Raw genomic sequence first — 27,094 nt, 5'->3', positions numbered from 1 at the left:
CTTCCCCTCTCCTGTCTCTCTGCCCTAACCCTTTAACTGAACCTTTCCATCTTTAGTGTCCCCACTTGTACTTTTTTGCACATTTTTATTTATAATTTATTCATATTACATCTAGATTGTTATCCTGTCACTCGTATCCTTCCATGCTCACCCTCCCTCCCTTCCACTAAAATCAGAGACTAGACAAGGCTGCCCCCTCTCTCCATGTATGTCTCTTCAATATAGTTCTTGAAGTCCCAGCTAGAGCAATAAGACAACAAAAAGAGATCAAAGGGATCCACATGGGAAAGGAAGAAGTCAAAGTATCCCCTATTTGCAGATGATATGATTGTGTACATAAGTGGCCCCCAAAATTCCACCAGAGAACTCCTACAGCTGATAAACACCTTCAGCAAACTGACTGGATACAAGATTAATTTAAAAAAAATCAGTAGCCCTCCTGTATACAGATGACAAACAGGCTGAGAAAGAAATTAGAAACTATACCACCCTTCACAATAGCCACAAATAATATAAAGAGTCTTGGTGTATTTCTAACCAAGCAAGTGAAAGACTTATATGAAAAAAACTTCAAGTCTCTGAAGAAAGGAACTGAAGAAGATTTCAGATGATAGAAAAATCTTCGATGCTTGTGGATCAGGAGGATCAACATAGTAAAAATGATTATCTTATCAAAAGCAATTTACAGATCCAGTGCAATCCCCTGAAAGACCAATTCCCACTTCTACTTTTATATGCTTTGTCCTCGCCATCCCATGTTGCATCCAATTGGAGGAAGACACATAAAACGTTGTTTATCTTGGATTTTTATCCCTTCCTCTCTTCCTCCCTGCCCCTCTCTCTTTGGTTTTCTTTCTCTTTCTTTCCCTCCTTACTTTTTTTTTTTGTGGTACTAAGGATTGAACTCAGAGCTTCACATATATAAGTGTTCTATATTTGAGCTGTATCCCAAGCTCTTGTTTATATCAGATTTTTAATTGTTTATATTTTGAGATTATAATATAGTTGTATCATTTTTCCCTTTCATTTCCTCCTTCCAAACCCCCCTATGTACCCCCATGCTCTCTTTCAAATTTATGGCCTCTTTTTCTTTAATTGTTGTTATGTGTGTGTGTGTGTGTGTGTGTATTTACCTATCTATCTGAATCTATTTTTTATATCTATTCCTAAATACATAGATATGCTTAGTCTATAAATACAAACTGCACAGTCACAAGCAAGCAAACACACACACACACACACACACACACACACACACACACACACACACACAGGATTTATAAGGTAATGACTTCCCAATTTAGGCTAATTGGATCCTTTTAGCCATTGACCACCATATGGACAATAACCTCAGAGCACAGAGTAGGAAATGCCTTTCTCTGTTGTCAGAGAGGTTGAGGATGGCCCTGTGTTGAGCTTGTCATGAATCCGGCATTATTTTATTCAGTCCACATACTCTGCTAACTGATTTTTCCCCCCCTCACAGGCCGCCTCCACCACAACCGAAAATATCACCTCAGGGGAATCTGATTCCTGCTCGGCCAGCTCCCGCGCCTCCTTTATACAGCTCTCTCACCTGATGGTAGACTCTTATTTTTCAAATGTCTTCAGGGAACTGAGCAAATTTTTTTTTTCCTGATGTTTTCTTGAAAAGCCTTTGTCTTCCAACTATGAACGAACACAAACTACCACAAAGCAAGCTTTATTAACACAGAAACGGAGTGGGGAGTTGAGAAATTCAGGAGCGTGCAGACACTCCAGGGGATTTAAAGTTAACATCTCCATCATTCAAATGTCATCTCTGGCCATTTGTGAGCTTAACACAGTGAGCGTGGATTAAGTTATTTTGAACATGTTATCGTAACGATTCTCAAGTTAACTGTATTGGTGTAAGTCTTGTTGTCGTGTGCTTGAATGTAACCCTGGCTTCGGCCTCAGTTATCAGCAGTTTCTGGGTGAACACTTGAACATGTACTAACTGAGGGAAACTAACTGCCAATAGCGTTTCCACCTTGCATGGACTGACAGCCACATGGACCCCTGCCTCCTGCTCACTCTGCAAATAAGCAGACATCCTGAAGAAGAGCACACGAGAGCCACAGCTACTAGATCATGACATGAAAGTGTGAAATCTGGTGTGTGTTCAGTTACTGGCTTCTGTTTTTTTTTTTTTATGACCTTTCAACTGTAATAACTGCAATAGAAATTGATTTAACACAATCAGTTACTGGCTTCCATTTTTAAAAATGATTTTTCAACTATATGGTAGAAACTGATTTATCTCTACATTTTCTTTATGCATCATGGTCAAGCGCTGCAGTAGTGTTGCACAGTTTATGGTACGAGGTGTTTACTATACCTAAGCAGATAAGTGTCCATGGGACAGGAGCTCAGAGAGTAAATACCTTCCCCAGCTGAGCTGTTACAAAACCACTTGAGAATTCACGAGCACTTTAAAATCTGATTTTCAAAGCTTGGTATTAAGTCATTTAGAATGTTTACATTTACTAAGGTGTGCTGGACCTTGTCTCTTGTGACTAATATTTTCATAAAAATTAGGCTGGAGAAAGGAAGAAGGGGTTTCCTTAACAAACTATAGAAGTCATGGCCTCTGTGAGTTACTGTCTCAGCTGCATTAAAACGAATTTGTACTCTGAAAGGAATGACATTGACACTAAACTTTTAAACACTTAAATTTTTTCATGATCTTTCATAAAGAAGTTTAATAATAGGTATATTAACTGAATTTCATTAGTTTTTTAAAATAATATTTTGGTTTATGTATATATACATCTTAAAATAAAAACATTTACAACAAATAAAATACTTGAAACTCCTGTTTGGTTGTCCTGTTACTTTCTAAATACGCAAGTTTTGGATTCTTATTAATTTCGGTCATAGGACTTTTGTCAGATGTTATGCACATCAGAAAACACATCAGAAGATAGGATGTTCATTTTTCAGGGTACTTAGTTTTAGCAGTTGGTGAGCGGCCCTGGTGAGAAAAATAAGGAAGGTCACAAGTCCGCAGAAACACGGAGGAAGGAGAAAGTAGTTGACTGACTTTAAAAGTACGTGACCATGATGCTGCGGTTTCAGGCAGGACATGGGCTGAACTATAGGTGCTATAGAATCAGCAAGGACCCGCCAGTGCTACATAAGTTAGTTAATCACACTGGTCAGTTTCTAAAAAGGAAGTTAGATGAATTTTAGCCGAAGTGCAGTGGAGAATCAGATTGAAAGAAAGCCCAGCGGGCAAGTCTATTGGAGCAGTGTGCCTGTGGAAATGTAGACTCCTAGTAAAAAAATCTTACTCTTTTTTGGAAAAATTCTCCGTGTATCTTAAAAAGAAATCCTAGTTTAGCCTTAGAAAGAATACATGCATATATTGTGCGCTTTCTTTTGACCACCACAGCGTCTCCAGTCCTGCACGGAGGGGTTTGCAGCACGTGAGGGGACCCTGCAGCAGCAGAGTCAGTGTGAGAGCTGGGATAGGTGGGTGGCAGATGGAGGCGGGGTTTGGATGGGTGTGCCCCCGAGGACCTAGCCCTCTGCGGCCTCTGGCACGTGCCCCACAGCCCCGTGCAAAACGGCTTTGCAACTGCCTAGGTGTTTCCGGAGGCGCCATGCTGTACCCACTGCTGCTGCTGCCGCTGCTGGCCGAGCTCGAGGGCTTGCTGGCATCAGGACACAGTGAGTGCCCCGTGAGGCTGGCTCTCTGAGTTTGGGTACACTTCTTGTAGGTCTCCCATGTACATCATAAAGCTCAAAAGAGCACTCCTAACAGTTTCTGGAACCCCGCTTACAACTCCCCCAAACCGGCCTCCACAGATTAATTGTTCCAACATGACGCGCATGCAATAGTAATTCGCCCTGAAATACGAAGGAAAAGCCAATAAGCTGCAAACCCCCAAACTCAGACCGAATGTAGAGGTGGGGCTTATGAGGGCTGGGAAGGGGCGGGATTTTGCTCCAGTTTTGAAATCAAGTAGGGATCACAGCAACGTGCCAGGTTGTGATGTTCAAGCTGTTGTGAGTCCCGCCCTCCAGCAGGTGTCCGTCCAGAGCTTGTATCTAGGTCTGAGGAGTTGCCAATGGGCCCCTTACTTGTGGAATGCATCTTTTAAGAGGTGAGAGCGGGATGTCCGCATTGTTGCGTTCTGTCAATATTCTCCTCGGAAATAGAAATTTAAGAATGTATACTATCAGGATCATACTCTTTATATGCCAACACACTTCAAAACTAAGAACTGTTCTTCCGGGAAAGAATAGAAAGCTGACATAGCTTTGCATGTCTGTAGATCTCCTTAGGACATCTAGATTGTACACCTGCTGTTTTCTGTCTGGTGCTGCATGCTTGATTTGTCGTACAAAAGGCAGAGCTTTGGCAGCCTTTTCAACAGAAAAAGAGTAGTTGCAATATTGAATCTAAAAACACACCGGCAAGCTTTGCTGTCCTTTTTAAAAAAAAAAAATTAAAATATTAGCTCCCTTCCTTTTCCTCCCTCTAATCTGCCCAACCTCCCCCAAGTCCCTTACCTCTTTATTTAATATATGCTAAGTATGTATCTCTATGCACCAGTAAACGTTTCTTCATGAAATTCAAAGGATTATCGACACTAAAGCTTGATTTTTATGCATCTATATTTTAATGTGTTATCTTTAATTTTTAAACTGGGAAAAACGTACCAACAGCTTTTAACATACATTTTCTCTTTTTTTTTTTTTAAAGATTTATTTATTTATTATGTATACCGTGCTCTGCCTGCATGTACACCTGCAGAACAGAAGAGGGCATCAGATCAGATTATAGATGGTTATGGTTGTTGGGAATTAAACTCAGGACCTCTGGAAGAGCAGTCGATGCTTTTAACCTCCGAGCCAGCACTCCAGCTTCTCAAACAGCTTTTTGTTGTTGTTTTAAAGAAAAATCACTAAACTCCACGTTTTAGGGCAGTCTCAGATTCACAGCAAAACTGAGCAGAAAACAGTGTTTGGATTTAGCTCCCGCTCGCTGCCTGCCAAGGGTCAACATCTGTTTTGTGTTTCGCACAAGGATGCCCATCCCTGCAGTATCGTGCGTAGTAGTCCCACTGACCCTCTGTGCTCTCCCGCTCACCAACCACTGTCCCTAAACAACCACCTTTCTTTTTAAAAATTATTTAATTAATTTATTCAGATTACAACTCAATTGTAATTGTAATTGTTATCCCATCACTTGTATCCTCCAGTTCCTCTTTCCCTCCCGCTTTCACCCTATTTCCCTCCCCTAGGTCTAAGACCGAGGGGGACCTCCTCCCCCACTATATGGTCATAGGCCATCAAGTCTCATCTTGGTAGCCTGCCTATTCTTTCTCTGAGGGCCACCAGGGCTCCCCACCAAGGGGAGGTGGTCCAATATCACTGTCTGCCTTTCCATGTGCCATGTAGCATTGCAGACAGGTTTCTTTTCATGTGAGGTATGCGATTTAGGCTCCCCCGGTGCCTCTTTGTGGCTTGATAGCTTATTCCTTCATGACATTGGGAAAATACCCATTTCATTGTCTATGTCAAGCACGGCTTGCCCACTTGCCTACTGAAAGACATGTTGCGGCCTCCCAGTTTTAATGGTGGTGAAGACCCCACTCTCTCCATGCCTGTTCAGGTTTTATGTGAACACAGTTCTCATTCCTTTGGACAGTTGCCTGGTGTCAGTACGAAGATTTGAGGAGGTGGTGGTGCCTCACGGTTTTAATTTACACGTTCCCAGTGGCTTATGGTTTTGATATCTTCACATTTGGCTTCGAGCTTAGCCCTTATTGATGAGTCATCTCTTCAGCTCTGCTGACCAAGTCTTTTTATAGGCTTGCATTCTCTTTCATTTTCTTTTGAGAGTTGTCTTTTCAGGTTATTTGTCTGTTTTAAAAATTGCCACTATCACTTTAACAAATTCTTTGTATGTTTTGGGCGATATTCTTTTATCAGGTGTGATCTATCTATCTATCTATCTATCTATCTATCTATCTATCTATCTATCTATTTATAGACAGGGTTTCTCTGTGTAGCCTTGGCTGTCCTGGACTCACTTTGTAGACTAGGATGGCCTTGAACTCACAGTGATCCAGCTGCCTCTGCCTCCTGAGTGCTGGGATTAAAGGTGTGCGCCACCACACCTGGCTAAATGTGTTTTTATTTTATTTTTAACTCTTTTTTTTACCCTGTGTGTGTATATATATGTGTGATGTGTGTATATGTGGTGTGTGTATGTGTGTGTGTGTGTGTGTGTGTGTGTGTGTGTGTGTGTGTGTGTGTATGATGCAGAGATCAGAGGACAACAGCCTCAGATGTCAGTCCTCTCCTTCCACTTAATTTAAAGATGCTCTTTTGATTTTCACTTTGCATAAGCCAGGCTAGCTGATCCTTGAACTTCTGGGGGATTCTGTTTCCACATCCAGTCTCTCTGTAGGATCACTAGAATTACAGATGTACCCTCCCATGCCAAGCTTTAGTTAGGTTCTGAAGATTTGAACTCTGGAAGGTCATCACAGATTACATGAGAGTATAGGGGGGAAATCAGTTTCTAGATCCCTGGTGACCTCTCAGTGTATCTGGTTCACTTAACCAAGGTATTCCCTTTTCACGAAGCAAACGTTGGAACAGCACAGATGAACGTCTTGTCATCTAAGTAAACAAATGTGGTCATCATTATCCAGTACGTCCATGCTTCTGAAGGTTTCTAGCACCATCTATCTATTGGTAGACTCCCCACCAATGCTGCCCTCCCTTACCCTCCATTACCCGGAGGATCCAGCAAAGCTACTGTCACATCCTGAAAGCCACTGAGTCCTTCCCTGGCTTGGCCATCTCCTTCTCTACGCCTCCACTGAGCACCACAGATGACAAGGTGCAGGCACCTGAGTGTTATAGGGCTGGTAAGAGCCCCAGAGTGAACTGTTGTAACCAGGATTTTTGGCTAATTTATTGTGTTCTTATTTCTACCACCCTTCCAACTCTTATTCTTCCCTAATTCCTTCCACCCCATCCCCAACACTAGATAGGAAAGAAAAAAGGTTAGAAAGGAAAAGGGGTATAGATCTCTTTAGACTACCTCCTTCCTGCTGATTAGGGGTGTCAGGTTCCTAGGGGCAAGTCCAGTCTTCATCCTCAGAAGACCCAGCAACCCAGCACCACAGCAGTAGCAAATGTAGCATCAGAAGCCAGCAGCAGGGGGAGCAGCAGTCCTCTCAGGCCCTCTCAGGGATCTCCTGTTTATACCCTCTCCAGAGTCTCCAGAATTAAACTATCTTCAGCTGGCAAAAATCATGCCCCTTGCAGAGCATGAGACAATCATAGTTAATAGATGTGGACAAACTGAAGCAGCCCCCGTATCCCACACCTGGGATCAGAACAAGAGCATATCCACACAACAAAACGGGGTTTTTAAAGAAACCAAAATTCTCACTACAGACTGTGCCAGAAGTGTTCAGTTATCGGCATTCTTTGAGGGCTTTGAAGCTGTCTGATACCACCACATGCGAAAGAATATTTGGACCACAAAATCCTAGAGAAAACTGGACAGAGGTTTGTGTGCTACGAAGAGGCCACAATGTGGTAGAGTTGTACTGTCAGGAGAGACAGTAAGCAGCAGTAAGCCAGCGGAACAATCTATTGGTAACACCATGATCCCACCCTGCCTCTTAGGCTAGCTTGTGGGATCACGTTTCCAGCCATACAGAAATGCCAAGATGTCCTATCAGTACATATGCCAGGGCTTCGTGAATGCCGCTATCTGACAGTGCCCACTTCCGCATCTAAGTCTTGTGTGAATGTCACATCTCCTCCTTAATTAGATTAGTCTGGAGTGTGAGTTGTTTGCTATCCAACCTCTACCAGAAGGAGGCAAGGTGGAAAATTGACTGGCAGGTCTGTCACCGCCCAAGATCTATTTCTAATTGGGCTGCTGGGCATCTATACCCACTTTCACCTTTCTTATCATTATTAAGCATTCAGGAAACAGCACACAGAATACATTTCTGTCCCATAATATACAGGAAAACCATACAAATTCATGCACTGAGTGACGTTTTTGTGACTGGGAGGATTTTCTTATCCTCCCATTTTTGGGGGACCAACCATAAGTGGGTTTGTTAGGGGGCAGCAGCTGAGATTGTAGCTCTAGTCCCATGGGTTTGTGAGGGACAGCGGGGGAAGTTGACTGTAGTGGCTGGGGTGGGGTGGGGTGGAGGGAGGGTGCTCAGTCTGGCAATCATACAGTATCATATGGCCAGAACTGTAGCCTCTTCTGGAACCCAGAAGCAAGCTAAAATTATTCATAAAAGAAATATATATGCGTATACACACACATATATATGTATATACATATATATGTACATATGTACACACACACACATATATAATTTTACTTTCCTGCGCAGATTGGTAGTTTAATAAGACAGAAATATATTCTCTTATCACCTTGGAGCCTAGCAGTCTGGAATAAGGGCTGGGAAATGCTGGTTACTTTTGGAGGCCCAAAGGGTGTATTAAACTAGGTTGGCTGTTAGCTACTATAGTTTTTGTTTGTTTCTTTTTAGATTTGTAGTGTAATGCACAGCTCCAGGCTCTTCTGGCTTTCAAAGCTTCCATTGAGAAATCAACTGTTACTGCTCTGGGGTGTTCCTTTACATGTGGCTTGTGTCTGATCTCCAGTGTTCAATACACTGTCTTTGTTTTGTATACTTACTGCTTTAAAATTCCGTGTCTTGGGGTTGAACTAGATACTGCCTTGGTTTTTCTTATCATTTGTATTTTGCAGTGAGATCTGGGCACGTGGATTGCTTTTTTTCTTTTGTTCTTTTTCTCATATGGACAGAGCAGGTTGGGGCCAAATGCAGAACATGCAGGTAAGGTTGGGTCTAAATACTGGAAATGGCTTAGATGGAATAATTCAAGTGGGCACAGGGTTCTGGGTTGGCATGCAGAGTGCGCCTCCTGCTCCGAGCCCAGTCTTGGAGGTAGGTCTTGACACTGGGGAAGATGTGTAGAGTGAAGCATCAGGCAGGACTCACTGGGCTATCTCACGGTACAAGATGTGCAGGAGTACCTGTGGGTTGGGGGGTAGGATGGAGCCTGGGCACTGGGGGGAGCATGCAAGCAGACTAGGCTAGGGCACAGGGTGTGGAAGCTTGCCTATATCTGGGTGTGTGGAGGGGAGAATTAGGTGTGCATACCTAGGTTTACCCTTTGTGCAGGATCTGGCTGAGTGGAGAGGGTGGCAGTTTCGTCATTTTAATTTTAGCCTTTCTGTACAATTAACTCACATGTTTGGCCATTATTTACAATACATTTAAAGAAATGAGGGTGGTCACACATTCTTCTTTCTGTACCACACTTATGGACAGTGGTGTGCACTATTACATGTCCACTATCATAAAACTCGACATTACATCCACTGGGGCTGGAGAGATGGCTTGGAGGTTAAGAGCACTGTCTGTTCTTCCAAAGGTCCTGAGCTCACAACCATCTATGATGAGATTAGTGTCCTCTTCTGTCACGCAGGCACACATGTGTGCAGAATACTATATAAATAATAAATAAATAAATCTTTAAAGGATGGCTTAAAAAACAAAAACAAAACCAACCCCCCAAACAAACAAACACCATCAACAACAACAAAAACCCATTACATCTACCATGTGGCTATGGTTCCCACAGTTGTTGGAGCCTTTACTCCGTATGTGAGTTTATAAAATGCCTACTTCTAGACCTTTTTAGTACAATATAGATATGGGGAGAAATTTGTCTGTCTTTCTGACAGATGCATGAAGATTATTTACTTGGGGAAATGTGTTTATAAATAGACACTGTTTGGTGGTTAACTGACAGTGTTATTTAGCATGTTTCTTGGGTCCTCAGTTTATTCACTAATGGAGTGTTTTAATGTTGAATGCCCAAACCAGGCTAAACTTCTCCCTTTATGTCTGCAATAGTTTGCCTTCTAGAGCTGCAATAAACTCCATGACCCAAAGCAACTTGGGGAGGAAAAAAATTTATTTCATTTTACAGTTCTGTGTCATAGTCCGTTACTGAGGGAGCCTTGTTGAAGTTATTTTTATAAAACAGTGTTTGTCTCTCTTAGCTCGTTTCTTAACATGGCTACCACACAAATAATTGAGACTTTTTTTTTTTAATAACACAAGGCCTCACAACACAATCTGTGCAGTTTAAGTCTGTTCTTAACCCTTTATGCTATTTTGCCTTACTTCCACCAAACATTCCAACGCTACTTGCACTTTCCTCAGCTCCGTGTTCCTTCCTCCTGGTCTTCCTTGGACTTCTCCCCATGCCTGAATCCCCTGGCTCAATCTTAACTCCTCCTCCGCTGGCTGGCCGGAAGCCCCGCCCTATTCTCTCCCCTGCTCATTGGTTGGCTGGCTGTAAGCTGCTTTATTGACATATCAGAGGGACAACTGGGGAGCAGAGTCTACACAACATTTAGACAGGAAATCAGAATTTAAACCACACAATAACCTTATGCCGACATTGCCTAGGCAGGGACTTATGGCAGGAACCAGGAGGCAGGAACTGAAACAGAGGCTATGGAGGAAAGCCGTTTACTGGCTCGCTCTCTCAGCTTAGTCAGCCTGCTTTTTGATGCAACAGCTCAATACCAATTTCTAGAAGTGGCATTACTCACAGGCTTTACTCTCAAGTGTGCTTGAGCCGATACCATTAATTGTTAATCAGGAAAATACCCCACAGACTTGTCTACAGGCAAATCTTACGTAGTTCCTTCTACCCAGACCACCCCAGCCTGTGTCAAGTTAACAATAACCTAACTACAAAGGTATATGATGCGTTTATACTAATATTCCCACTTGATCCTTGGTTTTAAAAGTTCAACAAAGTCATTAGACCACAGCTTACCTTTAATTCATTACTATCCATTATTCCCGACAGGCTTTGGACTTTCTCATCTATTGTTTTAACTCTTTTACTTTAGCAGGGTTTTCTTGAAGGAGACCTCTGATTGGCTTATTTTGTTCTGAGTATGCTGGGTGCCTCCTTTCGTCTTTCATGGCCATTTTGTCTGTTTTCAAAAGTCAATGGTTTCAATGTTTGTGTGCTTTGTTTTAGGTATGGAACACTTTGTGAATTAATATATCGTTTGCACAGAGGCCATGCTAATTCTTCCCTGGCCAATTCCAGTTTTAGTACATGTACCCATGAAGGGAGCATTAGAATTTCCAACATAGCACACTCATGTTGGCTACATAAACCTTATGGAAGAAACATTGAATGAAATGAAAGGAAAGGCTGCTAACTGTTTTTTTCTCTTTTCAGATTCTCAAAGTTCATTTCCGCAAGTTGTATCTCCAGAGAAAATTGAAGATGAAACAAGCTCCGACGTAAGAACTATTTTTTTTACAATACACATTATTATGTAAAAATTTTAACTTGTATTGCATAGCTATGAAACACATAAATCATATTGTAGTATTATATATGTATCTAATATTATTATTGATAATGTGTGTAAGGCTCTTATGTTAAAAGCAAACACAAAAGTTAGGATGGTCTGCTTAAAAAACCATTTGTCAATTTTTCATAGTATTTTTGGCAGTTTACACATATAAAATAATAGAGAAAACTAAGTGTCTCTCTTGACATTAGGAGATGTATGGAGATCCAGGAGGAGAATAATATTCTACAAAATGGCCAATTTTCTTAATGCCTGTTAGGAAAAATCTTTTTCCTTATGCTTCATTTCTGTACCCGTAGACCTCAAATAAGAGAAATTTTAAGCTAATATTTTAGAAAGCAAAATAATTGATTTTATTCATTGATTTTAGAGTTGTTGTTTTGTTATGTTAAGTGTCTTTAGAAGTTTTAAAAATAAACATTTAAATGTACTTGCCTTATAGGTGATAAATCTGTGTGTGTGCATGTGCACGTGTGTGCATGTGTGTGTTTGTGTGTGTGTGCATATGCACGTGTGTGCACTTGTGTTTATACATGGAATCCAGAGGCCAGTTTCTTGGGAACTCGGCATATTGTTTTGGGAGGCAGGATCCCCTACTGACCTGGAGCTGCCCAGCGAGCCCCAGGAAACCTGTTGTCAACTTTCCCAGCACTGGTATTATAAACATGTGCTGATCACACTGTCTTTTTGAAATGTGTGCTCTGGTTTTCAAAAGCCAGTCTGCGTTCTTGGAAGGCAAGCATTTTACTGGTTGAGCTATCTCTCCAGCACGTGATCATCTTTTGAAACATTTTTTATTAGCATATGTTGCTTGTACAAAGTTGTCCATTTCTTCCCTGCCTCTTCCCTGCCTCTTTCTTGCCTCTTCCCCTTCCCACTGTTGTACTTCTTCTCCCAGATAGCCCCCTTCCGTTTTCCTATGAGATCTGTGATCCAGTTCTCACTTCCACATATGGGGGCAACACGTGGGATAACTAACGTTTACTGAAACACAATTTTCATGCTGCAGAATTCGCCCGTGATAATGAGCGCCTTGATTACGAGCATGCAGCCGGCAAACATGGCCCATTCTTCTTGTATAATGATTCTCCTGCCCCAAATTGTCCCCTTGCCCAGTTGTGGTTTATGTCTCTTCCCATCCCCAGACCTCAGCAACCATTGATGATCACGTGTATCTTAATTAGATTTATCTGCTTGTAACAGTTATCAGGTCATTGCTTTCTTAAAAGAAATATGGGGTATCACATTTATTTATCCATTTATCATGGGTAGGCATTTGGCTTGTCTTTGGATATTGGCTATTATGAAAAATTGTTAATGAATATAAATGCATGCACTCTTGTTTTTCTTCCTTCTGGCTGTACTCTTAGCAGTGAAATAGATAGGTTCATGCTTGATGCATTTAGAAGCTGCTATGCAGTTTTCCACAGTGTGTGTGACCATATCAATTTATACTTCACATGAGTAATATGGAGGCATTCTGGCTTTTTGATGTGCTGACGGGCATTGGCTGTGGTGAGGGCTGCTTTGGTTTTCATTCACACTCTCCTCTTAAGTGTCTGCCAGGTTCCCAGAGCCTGCTAGCTATCGATGCACCTTTCACTCAAATGCTGCTTCAAATCATTCATCCCCTTCTAAGTCATGGTTTCTTTACCTTTGAGTCCTAAGAGTTCGTTAGACAATCTTTTCTAGTTCTTTGTATAATGCATGAGTTGCCCCAACTTATGGCTTACTCTTTCATGAAGATGTTCGAAGTACAAACGTTTTCACTTTTGATGATGTACAGTTTCTCAAGTTTCCCTTTATGGATCTTGCGGTTGGTTTTGTACTTAAGAAGTGTGTTAAGGAGCTCCTATTGTGACTGTATGTGGAGACGGAGTCTTCAGGGATGGGCCTGAAGCTGAACGAGGTCCTAAGGTAGAGATCTTGCTTAGTCAGGGTTCCATTGCTGTGAAGAGCCACCGTCACCAGGGCAACCCTAATAAAAGCAAACATTTAATTGGGGCTGGCCTACAGTCTCAGAGGTTCAGTCTATTATCATCATGGTGGAAAGCATGGCAGCACATATGCAGACTTGGTGCTGGAAGAGCTGAGAGTTATAGTCTGGATGCAAAGGCACTCAGGAGGAGTCTATAAGTCACACTGGGCAGAGCTTGAACATAGGAGACCCCGAAAGCCCGCCCCTACAGTGACGCACTTCCTCCAACAAGGCCACACCCACTCCAGCAAGGCCACACCTCCCAATAGTGCTCTTCCTTATGGGCCAAACATTCAAACATATGAGTGAGTCATTTCTAGTCAAGCTACCACAAGATATTAACCCAATAGTAGTGCACTTCTCGCTTAGCGTGCTTTCTACAGCTGTGATGAACTCTAAGACCAGAAGCTCCTCGGGGAAAGGAGTTTCTTATCACACCTTATAGGTCCCGGTCCATTGGGTGCAGGGAAAACAAGGAAAGAGCTCAGAGCATGAACCTGCAGGCCGGAAGCGAAGTGGACCCGAGGAGGAGTCTGCTTTTTGGCTTGCCCTTCGTGGTTTGATCAGCCTGCTTTGTTCTGTTGCTTGATTTTGTTTAAGACAGAGTTTCACTATGAAGCTGTAGCTTACCTATACCTTGCTTTATAGATCAGGCTGGCCCCAAACTCACAGTGATTTACCTGTCTCTGCCTCCTGGGTGCTGGGATTAAAGGCATCAGCTTGCTTTCTTATACAAACCAAGAGTACCTGCCCGGGGTTGGCACTGCCCACAGCGGACCCTGCCACATTAATCATTAATCAAGAAAATGCCTCACAGATTTGATCTGCCTACAGGTTAATCTGATGGAGCTATTTTCTCAGTGGAGGTTTCTATCTTCCTAGATGCCTCTAGCTTGTGTCAAGTTGACAACAACAACAACAACCAACAACCAAACAAAAATAATAAAACTAACACCGAAAACTCAATCCCTAACCATCACAACTTCTAAGAGGAGAGACTACACAGGCGCATGTGTGCAAAGCGAGAGTTACAGGAGAACAGAAGGCAGAGGGAGCAGCCCCAGAGCTTGACTGTGCTGCCCTCCTTGTGGGGGAACTGGGGTGGGGCTGGGGCTGGGGGGGATGGCGAGGTGGTGGTAGGGGGTGGTGGTGGTGGTGGTGCTCCAAAACTGTGAGGGAACTATTTTCCCTCATGGAGGCTGACTGACAGTGGCTATATACATTGTAGTGCTTGTTTACTGTTCACCAGGCTACAGAAGAGGCTAAGGGCATAGTTAGCTGTTAACTTGACACTCTGGGACAGGGGTTCTCAACCTGTGGCTTGTGATCTCTCTGGGGGTCGAACAACCCTTTCACAGAGGTCACCTAAAGACTACCAGAAAACACAGATATTTACATTAGGATTCACAACGGTGGCAATATTATAGCTATGAAGTAGCAATGAAAATAATGTTATAGCTGGGGGCTACCACAACATGAGGAACTGTGTTAGAGGGTCGCAGCGTTAAGAGGGTTGAAGAGCGCTGTTCTAGGAAGAGGAACGCTGCATGGAGGAGCTGCCGCCATTGGATTGCCCGTGGCCACATCTGTGAGGCGCGTTCTTGATTCCTAATTGATGTAGGAAGGCCCGCCCACTGTGGGCAGGCCTATCCAATGGCAAGTCCCGGGCTATAGTAAACAGTTCTTTCCTTGGTGCCCCTGGACGCTGGGCTACAAACCGTGAGTTGAAAGAAACCGTGTTCACCATGTTGCTTTTAGTCGGTATTCACCTCAGAACAGAAACTGAACTAGGCCAGGTTTTGTAACAGATCCCTAAGAACGTGGACGTGCGTCTGGAACTGTGTGGAGCACCGGGAGTAAATACTAGATTGTCTGAAGGGATTGAATCATTGACTGAGGCTCCGATGAGGGTCCAGGATGAAACATTTAGAGAGCGAGCGAGCTACTGTTTGCAGGCACGTGTGTAGTCATGACTAGCGCGTCGATAGAGCAGCAACAGGATTCCTGGTGAGGTCATAGGTGGAGGTGAGAACCCTTTTCACAGGAATGGCACACTTGCAGAGACTTGGTTGGGAAGACCAAGTCCATAATTGTGCTCCAGCATTTGTGGTAGGCAGGACGGCGAGCAGCAGCTTGGTGGTAGAGCAGGCTCCTAAAGCAAGGCACCGAATGGAAGCATGGCCCGTGGTTCCCATGAACAACGCCTGCAGTCATATGTGAGAGAGCTGCGAGTTGTTAGGTGAGAAGGGTGGCACCCAAAGACGTAGACGACTCTCAGCCAATGGGTATTATAATAGTAAAGAACCATGTTTTGGAGCTCCTGTGCTCGGTGTCTCTTCACTCCGCAGTATGTTTACTTTCTGTTCAAAGCCTTTGAATGTCACTCAATGCCGTTTGTCAATCTTTGCTGTTATTTCCTGAGCTATTGGGGTCTTACTCAGAAAATCCCTGCTAATGACGTTATCTTGGAGTGTTTTCCCACATCACTTTGAAGTTTCAGGCTTTGTAGGAACCAGGCCCGACTGGGCTGCCTGCCTGTCTTGATGTTTCATGTCCTGTTTCTAGTAGCTTCCATGTCTGTGTTTATGTTGGTTAGCTAGTCATGTTTACTTCTCTGAGAACGCACCCCTCCCCTCCTCAGGACTTTTCCTCCTGTGTGCAATCACCTCTTGAGGGATTTCACCTGCGAGGGGGGCAGTCCTGTTTTGCTGTCTATAAGAAGGCTCTTTGAACACTGAAAACTGCTGCCGCTCTCTTAGCATGAAGGACCCGCTGTGTTATTGTGTGTGTATGTGTGTGTGAGTTAAATCCGCAGTCCCTCGCCCTTGACTCGGTACCGTGGTGGCACGGGCGCCACAAGGTTTCACATTAAGCTCTTTGGCGTGTTCTGAGGAACTTCTATATGAGGATACCCAGATGCTGTCCACCCCCCCCCCCACCCCCAACATATATGTCTTGTATTCCTTACGATCCCACTGGTCTATGTGTGTGTGTTTGCTCTACACCACTATGGGGGGGGGGTAGAACACTTTGAAGTCAGGTGTTAGAATCCTCCATGGTTGCTTGCTTGCTTCTCGGGATTTCTTTGGTTACTCAGAGCCTTTTGTGGTTTCATATAAATTTTAGAATTGCTTTTCTATTTCTATGAAGCACATCACTGAAGTGTTAGTGGGGGTTTTATTAATTGCAGATCATTTTCAGCAAGATGGCCATTTTTACAAGTCTGTCACAGGAGTACCCCCACTATCCTGGTACCGATTTCTGCTTAGTTAGGTGACTATTGCTATGATGAAACACCATGGCCAAAAGCAAGCTGAGGGGGACAGGGTGTGTCTGGCTGACATTTCCACCTTATAGTTCATCACTGAAAGAAGTCAGGACAGGAGCTCAAGTACAACTGGAAGATAAGAGTACTGAGAGAGGGCCTGGAGAGGTGGCTCAGAGGTTAAGAGCACTGGCTGGCGTTCCAGAGGTCCTGAGTTCAATTCCCAGCAACCACATAGTGGCTCACAACCATCCATGATGAGATCTGGTGCCCTCTTCTGGCAGGCAGGCACACATGCAGGCAGAACATTGTACACATAATAAATATAAATCTTTAAAAATGAGTGTTGAGAGAAATGAGTTGATGGAGGCCTGGCTTGTGAAGTTCAGACGAATGTTTGAAATTCACTTACAAAACTGTCTTGGGGATGATGCATATTTTGAGTTAAGAGTCTGTAGTTCTGGTCAACCGGGGCTGAAGAAGAATCAGCTGTAATGAACAAGAGACCAGAGCCAATAAAGTAGGGGGCCCTTTGTTTTATGGTGACAATAGATGCTGATCAGCTGGAGCTAAGAAATTAGAGGTGACTAAGGCGAGGACAGCATCACGAGGTGATGCCTTCTGGTAGTGTTTCCTCAGGGTCGGCAACACAGAAGCTGTGGTCCTGAGGCGGCCAAGGCTGTACCTTGCACCAGCAGCTGAACTTGGTAGTGTTAGGAGTCACCCAGGTGGGACTTGTTTTAAAGACATGAAGGGAACATGGTGAGGGCACTGTGTGGTGGCAGGGCTGGAGTCCCTGAAGGGAGCCCAGGAGAGACTATTGGTGGAAGCGCAGCCCGGTTTCGGTAGATTACCCCAGCATTTTGGAGATGTCAGTATTGCAGGATGACTACCACCAACAGTGGAGTGGGGGCAGCCAGAGCCTAGGAGACAAGCTGTGTGTTGTAGAGGGCAGAGCCAGAGAAATGCCCAAGCCTTTTGGAGGAGCCCGGATGGTCTGAGTGAATCCTAGACGTTGGACGTTCAAGTTGTTTGCACTGTGGGAGTTTGGTTTTTGCTTTGATCTGATTGTGACTGTTCCTGGTTCTTATTTTTTGAAGTAAAGACATATTTAATGCATTTTTAAAATTTTATTGGAGCATGCAGTTGAGCGACTTTGTTTTGTTTCCAAGACAGCGTTTCTCTATATAACCTTGGCTGTTTTGGACTTGCTTTGTAGATCAAGCTGGCCTCTCAGAAATTCGCCTGCCATTGCCTCCCTGTTACAGGTGTGTGCAAAGACGCTCAGTGGAGACTTTGAATTTTAAAAAGAGATCTTTTGATTTTAAAAGAGACTTGAGATTTTTACAGAGACTGAACTTTTAAAATATAGAGCATTTTCTTAGTGATTGGTGTGGGTGGGGCCATGCCTAGGCTGGTGGTCCTGGGTTCTATAAGAACGCAGACTGAGCAAACCATGATGAGCAAGCCAGTAAGCAGCATCCCTCAATGCTGGAGTTACAGGCAACCTTTAGCCGCTTGACGAGGGCGCTGGGAACAGAACTCAGGTCTTCTGAAAGAGCAGTGCATGTTTCAACCTTGAGCCCTGGTCATGTGACTTTCGCCTTTGCTAGTACATTTCTTGAACCACCTTTACATTGCTCGAATGAGACTAACCTGATTACAATATATGATGCTTCTAACTTTATGCTGGGTGCCATTTACAAGTATTTTATTGACGATCTTTGCATCTCTAGTCGTCAACAGAATCGGTGTGTAGTTTTCTTAGCTGCTTTTGGTGCCCGGATGATGCTGATGCTGGCTTCGTGAATGAGTGCAGAGGCATGCTTCCCTTCTCCACTGTACTGACATCTGAGGAGGATGCTCGGTTCTTTTGAAGGGCCTGGCAGAATGTCTCGTTTTTTGTCTCTTTTTGCTGTGATAGAGTTTTAAATTTCATAGTCAATCTATAAATTTATTCATTTTTAGGAATGTATTGAAATATATTAAATATTTCCCAACAGCCTTTTTGGATCTCGGTAGTGTCTATTGTCATATCCCATTCTAATCTCTATTTTTATTATTTTGTGTCTTTCCTCTATTTTTATTTTTATTTTTCAGTTTAAGGATTTGTTAATTTTTATTTTTTTAAAATTTGACTTTGTTTTAATAATTGAATAGTTTTTTATTTTTAATTTGTAAAATCTTAGCTCTGATATTATTTCTTTGCTTCCAATTTTGGTTTGGTTGTACTTGTTTTTAACAAGACTTTCACATAAGTCATTAGGTTATTATTTGGGATCCTTCTGATTTTTCTTTAAATCAACAATGTTTTCCACAATTTTTATTTCTCTCTCTCTCTCTCTCTCTCTCTCTCTCTCTCTCTCTCTCTCTCTCTCTCTCTCTCTCTCTGTGCACCATATGTCTGCAGGTATCCACAGAAGTCAGATGAGGGTGTCAGATCCCCTGAAGTTGGCATCACAGGCAATTGTGAGCCATTTAATGTGGGTTCTGGGAACTGAACTCAGGTTCTTTGGAAGAGAATCAGGTGCTCTTTGCCCCTGAGCCATCTCTCCAGACCTGTCTTTTTTAAAGCTAGAATGTTAAGGTGTTAATGTTAAGTTTTTGTTTTCTTGAAGAATCACTGTGGTGTTTTGAATGACATGACCATCACAGACATATATTTAGATACTTGGTCCCTGTAGCTTTTGGTCTTTTTAATATTTCTTTAACTGCATTGTTTGTGAGTTCTTCTCCTACCTGTCTCTTAATCTCTTCTCTGGCTCAGCTCAGCTTCTCCTGGCTCAGCTGCCACCAACTGTCTTGCCTTCTCACTCTGCTAGCTCACTTCGCTTTGAACTGTTTCTTAGTTTTACTCTGCCCAATCTCTTTTCTTCTTCTCTCTAGCCATACTCAGTCTTCTTTCCTCTTGCGTCAACTGTCCTCTCTGACCCCGTTCTTCCATCTCCTGGACCCTACTCCTGCCTACTTCCCAGTCCTTCTCCTTGCTCCTCCTCATCCTCTCTCCTTACACTCTCTCCCAGCTCTCAGCCTCTGCTGGCTTTTTATACCCTTTCTTATTCCCAGAAGTCCAAGAGCCAACCGACACGGAAGGGCTTAATGTCATTTAAAGGGTCAGGTACATAAAATATTTCATACTATAGGTCTCCAGTTGGTGGAGCTGTTTGGGAAGGATTAGGAGGTGTGGCCTTGTTGGAGGAGAGGAGATGTGTCACTGGGGGTGCCCTTTGAGGTATCAAAAGCCCACGCCATTGCCAGTTACTTCCCTGCCTGTGGTTGGTCATCTCAGGGTGTGGGCTCTCAGTGCTGTGCCTGCTTGCCTGCCTGCTGCCATGCTCCCCAACACGGTAGTCATGGACTCACCCTCTGAAACTGTAAGCCCCAATAACTTTTAACTCTTTCTTCTCTAAGTTGCTTTGATCATGGTGCCTTCATAGCAGCAGAAGAGTAACTAAGAGCCACCTTTGCTGCATGCCTTAGATTTTATAGATTGGATTTTCATTCTAGGATTTTGAAATCCATTTAATTGTTTCAATAGCCCATGCATTATTTTAAATTCTATTGCTTAATCTTCATTTGCTTCTCTGGCTCCTGAATTTTCTCCTGTTGCTGATTTCTGATTTATTCCATTATGATCTGTTAAGTTTCAAGAAGTCTTTCAATTTCATCTTGTATTTATTTTGGACGTATTTATTTTATGTGTAAAGGTGTTTGCCTGTACATATGTCTATGTACTGGATGCATGCCTGGTACCCACAGAGGTCAGACTAGGGCATCAGTTCCCCTATAAATGGAGTATGGATGCTTGTGAGACACTGTGTGGATACGGGGAATCAGACCTGGGCACTCTAAGGAACAAGTGCTCTTAACTGTGAGCCATTATCTCCAGCCCTTCATTTTGTATTTTTAAAGACTTGCTTTATTGTATAGAATGCAATGCATTTTGAAGAAAGTCTGTTTGATATGAGTACTGAGTAAATCAAAAGCACTGGTGCTGGGTTGTGCAGTCAGGTCTGGTACTGGGTTCCAAGATGAAGCCCAGTGCTTTTGCCGGCCCCGCAGGTAGACTCTCATGTTTCTTATACCTTGGTTCTCCACACCCGATGAAAGCTGTTCCTGGCTTCTCGCTAAGGTGCATCTAGAAGGTCAATCTGTAGATGCTAACCTGGACTCGGGAACCCATGGTTCTGCCCAGGTCTGGGTTCACAGCACTGGCCCTCTACTTTTCAGTATGAAGGTCTGAAATCAGCCCCTCTTCCCTCCCGCAACCAGGGGGCCTCTCCACAGCGTGCTGTCTGGATGTGTGAAAGGTGCGCTGTGAGGTGGGCACCTCTTCCCTTCCTGACTTCTGTGGTACATCTTTTCACAATGGTAAAACCAGGCACTCAGTTCTGCCCCTGCTTTGCTTTTCTTGGCTCTCCTGAGTGAAGGCAGATATTTCTGTGGGAAAATGGCCTCTGAAGGGTTCTATTCAGCCACCATCTTGCTCTCTTCCCAGAAGTGGAATTCCTTAGTCACTAAATGTCTTCACTTGCCATCTGTTAGAAGCTTAAACATAAATTTATCATCATTCAGCGAATTGCCCGTGGCCTCCGTAGACGGCCTCACTCCAGCTCTCCATTTATTCAGCAGGTGAAGGGAGCATATGCTCGGGGGTGCCATGGCAGCACAGGTGGAGAACTGTCACTGGCAACTCAAATTCCCACAACCGTTCTGTTTCTGTTTTGAGAAAGGATTCGTCCGCGAACTATGTAGGGAACAGATGGGGTGCTTCCTGCTTCTGTGCAGCTAGGAAGAGACTGCGGACAGCATGGGCATTTCTTTCATAGGCGGTTAGGATTTAGTGACACGGGGAGTTCTAATCCTGTGTACATCACAAGTGGCTTGTCTGTGTGGCAATGAACGGGTTATATGAAAAGTTAAACATTTGAACTATTTTGTTGTGGATTTTCAACACAGGCAGCCTATGATGATTTTTACCAGTTGTTTGAAACAGGCTTGGTGTGTGGGGTTGGTTGATTGCGAGTTGCTCTTTGGTTCGCCTTGAAATCTGTCCTCACTCTCAGTTTTTCTGCCCTCTCCAGGAACAGATATCCTATGTTATTCCAATAAACAAGAAGCGGTACACTGTGCACCTCCAGAAAAGGTGATTTTTTTTAAAAAAAATTCTTTAGCTTGGTATTTCATTTTATTTCTTTGGAATTGTTTACCTGTAAGAGCAGTGGGCTATAAGAGCAATAGTATATGTAGCTCTAATTAGAACTGCCAGTTGCCTACTGCTTCTACCATCACTGACACAACCAAAATATGCCCAGTAGGGGCTGGACTGAATACTCAGTGTGAGAAGAAAGACAACGTAACTGGATGCCATAGAAACAGGCAGAGAGGATGGGCAGTATTGAGAGGCAGGGATGTGTGCATATGCAGAGAGGCAGGAGGAAAGCTGGAGGAAGGGTGAGCTCACAAACAGTGGGAGGGAAAGACGGTGTCCAGCGAGCCACCAGGGTTGAAGCCTTGCAGGTGCTCGTCCCTAAGCGCAGCCTGCCATTCAGGCCTGACTGACAGCTAGGGTGTGTGTGAGGGTGCCGCTCTCAGCCTGTGTGAGACCAGGTTCAGTGGAGAACCCGAAAGCAGCAGACTGACTTAAGCCGGAGGGAGGGTGAAAAGTAAAACTGAAACAACGTACTGTGTGGGGAGTGTGGCACCACAAGAGTGTTGAGCTCAGGCTTGAGTTTTAGTGCATACGCTAAGGATAATAGGACTTTTCTTCAAGTACATTATCAAAACCATCCATATTTATATATAATAGATTCTGTATTAATATACAGACTATATAATGTATTGTATATGTTATGATGTATCTTATTTTATATTTTGTATTTTAATTACATACTATAATTATATATACCATAGGTTATAATATGTATGGGATATAATATATCATATAATAAATTATATGATATATATTAAATATATACTGTACTATCATAAATTTTACAGATTTATATTATATATACTTATAAATACAACATATAATTGTAAAATATAATATATAATTATAAATAAAATATAAATATATTAATATAATATGTCATATACTATATAAATATGTACACACTGGTGCATAAATCCATTAAGGGAATGCATACACATAAGAGAGTAAGTCTTTTTGAAAAATAAAAGGAACACATTAAGTTGGGGAAATTATTTTAAGGAAATGTGTATTATTTTGCATAAAGTATAATGCATGTCAAAGGAAATGCTACCATTATGTCAAAAGTTGGCCTTTTTTCTAAAGCTCTGGACAGTTAACCTAGTTTCTAAGGCCCCTAGTTTCTGCCCAAACTACTTGTCTTTACTGTTGTAGCTAGAATGTCCCCAGAGCACACTCAGGTTAATGGGCATGGTTGTGTTCCAATAAAGTTTTATTTACAGAAACTTGGGGAGGGGGGCAGTTTACCGATGGCTGCTCTGTTGTTTGTAAAAGAGTAACTCAGAATTCTCTCTTTTCTGTACTTAGATATTTTTTAGCAGATCATTTTATGGTTTATTTGTATAATCAAGGATCTATGAGGTCTCATTCTTCAGACATCCCGGTAAGATCTAAGTTATTTTATAAAATTTCAGAAAACTTTAAAAGAGCCGAGTGAATGGTGTCCCTATGCACAAGACTCTTGGGACCCATAGGGGTGCGCTTAAGGTAGTTCTCAGTCAGTGCACACTTCTCGGTGGAGTTAAATTGGTGGACTGAGGGCCTTTCCCGGGTACTGTAGGCTACTGTGGCAGCCAGCCTTCCTGGGAAGAGGAAGATGAGTGAAAGTAAAGTAAGCTTGCTAAAACCATGAGTGCAAAGAAGCACAGATCAAAACCTTTCGCACCCCCTGTCTCCACTGCACACATACGTCAGCCCTACCGTGCCTTCTACCTGTGTTCTCTGCCTCTCCGCTGACCTTGCTGATCCACCCTGAGGAGTTTGAAGGCTTCCTTTATTACCGAGTAAAGCAAAGTGTTAAGATACTTTAATATGGTTGTGTGTTTTCTTGTTTTTGTTGTTTTACTATTGTTTCACTTTGGGCTTTCTTTCTTTTCTTTTCTTTTTTTTTTCTGGAAGTGTGTTGTCTACTGAATGTGTGTGGAGCTCTTCTTGTCCCCCACTGCTTCTTCTTCTTCTTCTTCTTCTTCTTCTTCTTCTTCTTCTTCTAATATTTATTTGTTATTATGTATACAGTGATCTGCCTGCATGTACACCTGCATGCCAGAAGAGGGCATCTGATCACATTACAGATGGTCGTGAGCCACCATGTGGTTGCTGGGAATTGAACTCATGACCTCCAGAGAAGCAGTCAGTGCTCTTAACCGCTGAGCCATCTCTCCAGCTCCCACCCACCTGCTTCTGTCCTTGAAGGTGAAATACTTTCCACTCCTGGCCCTTCAAGCTTCCAGAGCCTTGCACAGTAACGCGCTTCTCCAGGCAGCGCAGTGTGATTAAATTTCAGGGCTCCCAGGAGAGTTTCTGAGTATCGCTTTATGCATGCCGTTGCCGATCATGGGCTGGTGAGCAGTATCCAGCCAGGTCTGTCTACTTTCAAAGCAGGAAGTAACTTGAAAGTCTCGCGAGTTCCTCGCTAACCGCTTCCCTCTTCCTTATCCCCAGGATCAGTGCTACTATGAAGGACACATCAAAGGCTACCCGAACTCCGTTGCCACCCTCAGCACGTGCTCCGGACTGAGGTTACTGGTTTTCTCCCCCCTCTGGCCGTGATATTTGGCCACAGTGAAGGCATTAGGCTTCTGCTCCTGCGCAGCTGGGGCAGATCTCTCACCGACTCACCGGACAGGGTCTCAGTGGTCTGGCGTTTCTCTCCCTTTGCAGACCTGAGATAATCTAACTTCTGGAGGGTTTAGACTCCCTCATATCCTTGCTCTCAGCTTACTTTTTTTTTTTTTAACAACAGAAAAGTCAATAGAATGTCCTGGGTTGCTAGAGCAAAGTTTAAAATGCCTTATTCTTATTTTTTCAACAGATAGAATTTTTATAATTACCTACCATGTATCTTAGTGTTTGGACATAAAAGTAAAATAAACGAATCTTGCTTTTTCTCATGAAATTTATCTTTACAGCAAGGAGGCATGTCATATCTTTGTAATTATTAATTAAATACTCTTTTTTTTTGCAATAATAACAGTACTTTCTTTAACTTTTGAATTATTTGGTTTCTTCTTTTCCGTTTTGGAGAGGTTTCAGTCTTTCTCCGTTTTTAGTGTATATTTTCGGAGCTTCTTGTGTGGAGCCCTGAAATTCAAACCTGAAGCCAGTTTCTCATGCAGAAGTGACGTACTGGGCTACCTCAATTCAGGGAAGCAGGGGTCTGCAAACTGATTGCCTCGTCAGAATCCTGCTTTTGCTGCTTTGTTCAAACTATATGTCCAACCAAAATGAATAAGTATCAGTTTGCAAACACTGCTATGTTTCATTTTCATTAGTATGATTGCTGATGTACTTTTTTTTTAAATTATAAAAGCTATGTGACCAGCTTTTCAAAGTTCTGCAAACTAGAGAGAAATGTATTAACATCTCAGTTGGCTGTGTACTGTTAAGCTGTCCCTGACTGAAGCAGATGGAAATTAGTTGATTACTGTCACACTGTGAGCCTAGGAAGTTAGAACTAGTTTCTGTTAGTCATTAACAACTTCTTCTATTAGTAATTAACAACAACAACAACAACAATAACAACAAAGAAATGGAAAATAGGATTTTTTGTGTTAGAGAAATTATTTTTCTCTTAAAAGTCATCTCTTAAGACAGGTTTTGATTCAGAATGATGGACTTTGATTGTTTTTATTGGATGCTCTCAGAATTTCATAAGAAAGATTTTTATAAAAAGCACTTAACAGTTTTACTCTTAATTTTGCAGAGGAATCCTGCAGTTTGAAAATGTGTCTTATGGAATCGAGCCCCTGGAAGCTTCGAGTACACTCCAGCATATTGTTTATAAATTAGGGAACAGAGAGAATGAATTAACAATTTTTGACAAAAATAGAAGAAACTTAGAGATGCCAAAGAACTATGACATTTTTGTCAACAAAAAAGTGAGTTTTGTATTATTTTACCTTCAAAGCACTTGCTTGTTCCAATTAAAAAGTAAACCACACACGTGCGCATGCACACACACACACACTCATGCACGCATGCATATGTATGTGTGTATACAGTTTTCCCCTGAGCCACATCCTATCACTTACCTTGTATTGTTCAGTTTGTTTTAGTTTGGGGGGTTTTCTTTGTTTGTTTTTATTTTTATTATCATGCACAAAAGTATCTGAAAAGAAGCAATGTCTGCAGAGACTGATTGTCTGACGAGAAGAATTTCAGTACTGTCCAGAGATTGGAGAGTTGCAGGTCCAAAGCCCGGTTGCTTTATCTTAGGTCTAGCCTGGGAACAGCTGTTCTTTGCCTGCCTCTGTATTAGAACTACCATCTTGTGACCAAATAGACAGAAAGTGTTTGGAATCTGTAGCTTGCCAGACCACTAGCTTCCATCAACCCTGAGGCTAAACACATCGGAGAGCATCTTGGGCCTGCAGAGAAGCTTCTCCCATCATCATCCTGTACTCACCTTTCTAATGGACCCCACAGTATAGTTTAAAGTTACCTTGATTTAAGAATTTTCTTCTCTGAAAGTATAAAAAACTTCATTAAACTGATTCCACATTGAAACATGAAACTTGGGGTAATCTAAATCTGTGTTCCTGGGCCGTGGTCACTCAAAATGGCTCCAAAAGAAACTAACTCTTACTCCCTTTGAGATAAAAGAGCAGGTTTTGGATCAACATTAGCATAGTTAAATATGTATATAACTGAAATGCCCAGGCAGACTGTCCAGGCCGCACTTTGGACAAGGACATGGTTATTCTTCCTAGATGTAGGTCGGAAGGAGAGGTGGGATTGGACCAGCTCATGCTGACGTAAATAACTGTTTGCTCAAGAGCACAAGGTGTGCCCTGAAAAATCTACCTGGGCAGAGTCATGCCAGACAGTTCTTCTAGGGACATTTAAATAATAAGGTGGAAAATAATTGATGTCTTCCTTTGACTTTCATGTGTTCATATGTATATGTATAGCCACAGACATGGACATACACCTGTTATAGAAATAATATGCTTTTCCAGCGAGAAATCACTCCACACACTTAGAAATGAGGGAAATCTCTTTACTGAAATGCCTGGCCAACTGTTGCTTATGCTCAACCAAGTATGTTTACATATATACATACATACACACATAATTAATTAATTAATAAATATGTAACACATAGTTATAATATATACATATACAAAGATTTTGTTAGCTTATATACATCTTAGGCTTATGCATTTTGCATACGCTGCC

General features: G+C 42.6%; 2 protein-coding genes across 3 annotated transcripts in view; both read left to right on the top strand.

Moving 5' to 3' along the window:
- The window catches only part of ADAM9 (ADAM metallopeptidase domain 9), a 71,389-nt gene extending 68,552 nt beyond the window's left edge, over positions 1–2,837 (top strand). Inside the window, exon 22 of the mRNA XM_084760646.1 lies at positions 1,487–2,837. Within this exon, the coding sequence (XP_084616772.1) occupies positions 1,487–1,580 (94 nt within the window). The 3' untranslated portion in view covers positions 1,581–2,837. The remainder of the gene's footprint in view (positions 1–1,486) is intronic.
- A 654-nt stretch (positions 2,838–3,491) lies between these two features.
- Positions 3,492–27,094, top strand: part of LOC311585259 (disintegrin and metalloproteinase domain-containing protein 32-like) — a 64,293-nt gene continuing 40,690 nt past the window's right edge. Inside the window, exons 1-6 of one of the 2 annotated variants that reach the window (XM_084760288.1) lie at positions 3,492–3,693; positions 11,323–11,387; positions 21,789–21,850; positions 23,225–23,300; positions 24,359–24,435; positions 25,620–25,794. In XM_084760288.1, coding sequence (XP_084616414.1) covers positions 3,507–3,693; positions 11,323–11,387; positions 21,789–21,850; positions 23,225–23,300; positions 24,359–24,435; positions 25,620–25,794 — 642 coding nt within the window. In that variant the 5' untranslated portion in view covers positions 3,492–3,506. Of the gene's footprint in view, positions 3,694–3,715; positions 4,131–11,322; positions 11,388–21,788; positions 21,851–23,224; positions 23,301–24,358; positions 24,436–25,619; positions 25,795–27,094 lie in introns of those variants that run through there. The other variant, XM_084760289.1, reaches the window with a different exon arrangement.

Source organism: Acomys minous (genome assembly GCF_964271855.1).
Source record: "Acomys minous genome assembly, chromosome: 15".
NCBI lineage: Eukaryota > Metazoa > Chordata > Mammalia > Rodentia > Muridae > Acomys > Acomys minous.
This window is presented reverse-complemented; position numbering and strand designations above follow the sequence as displayed.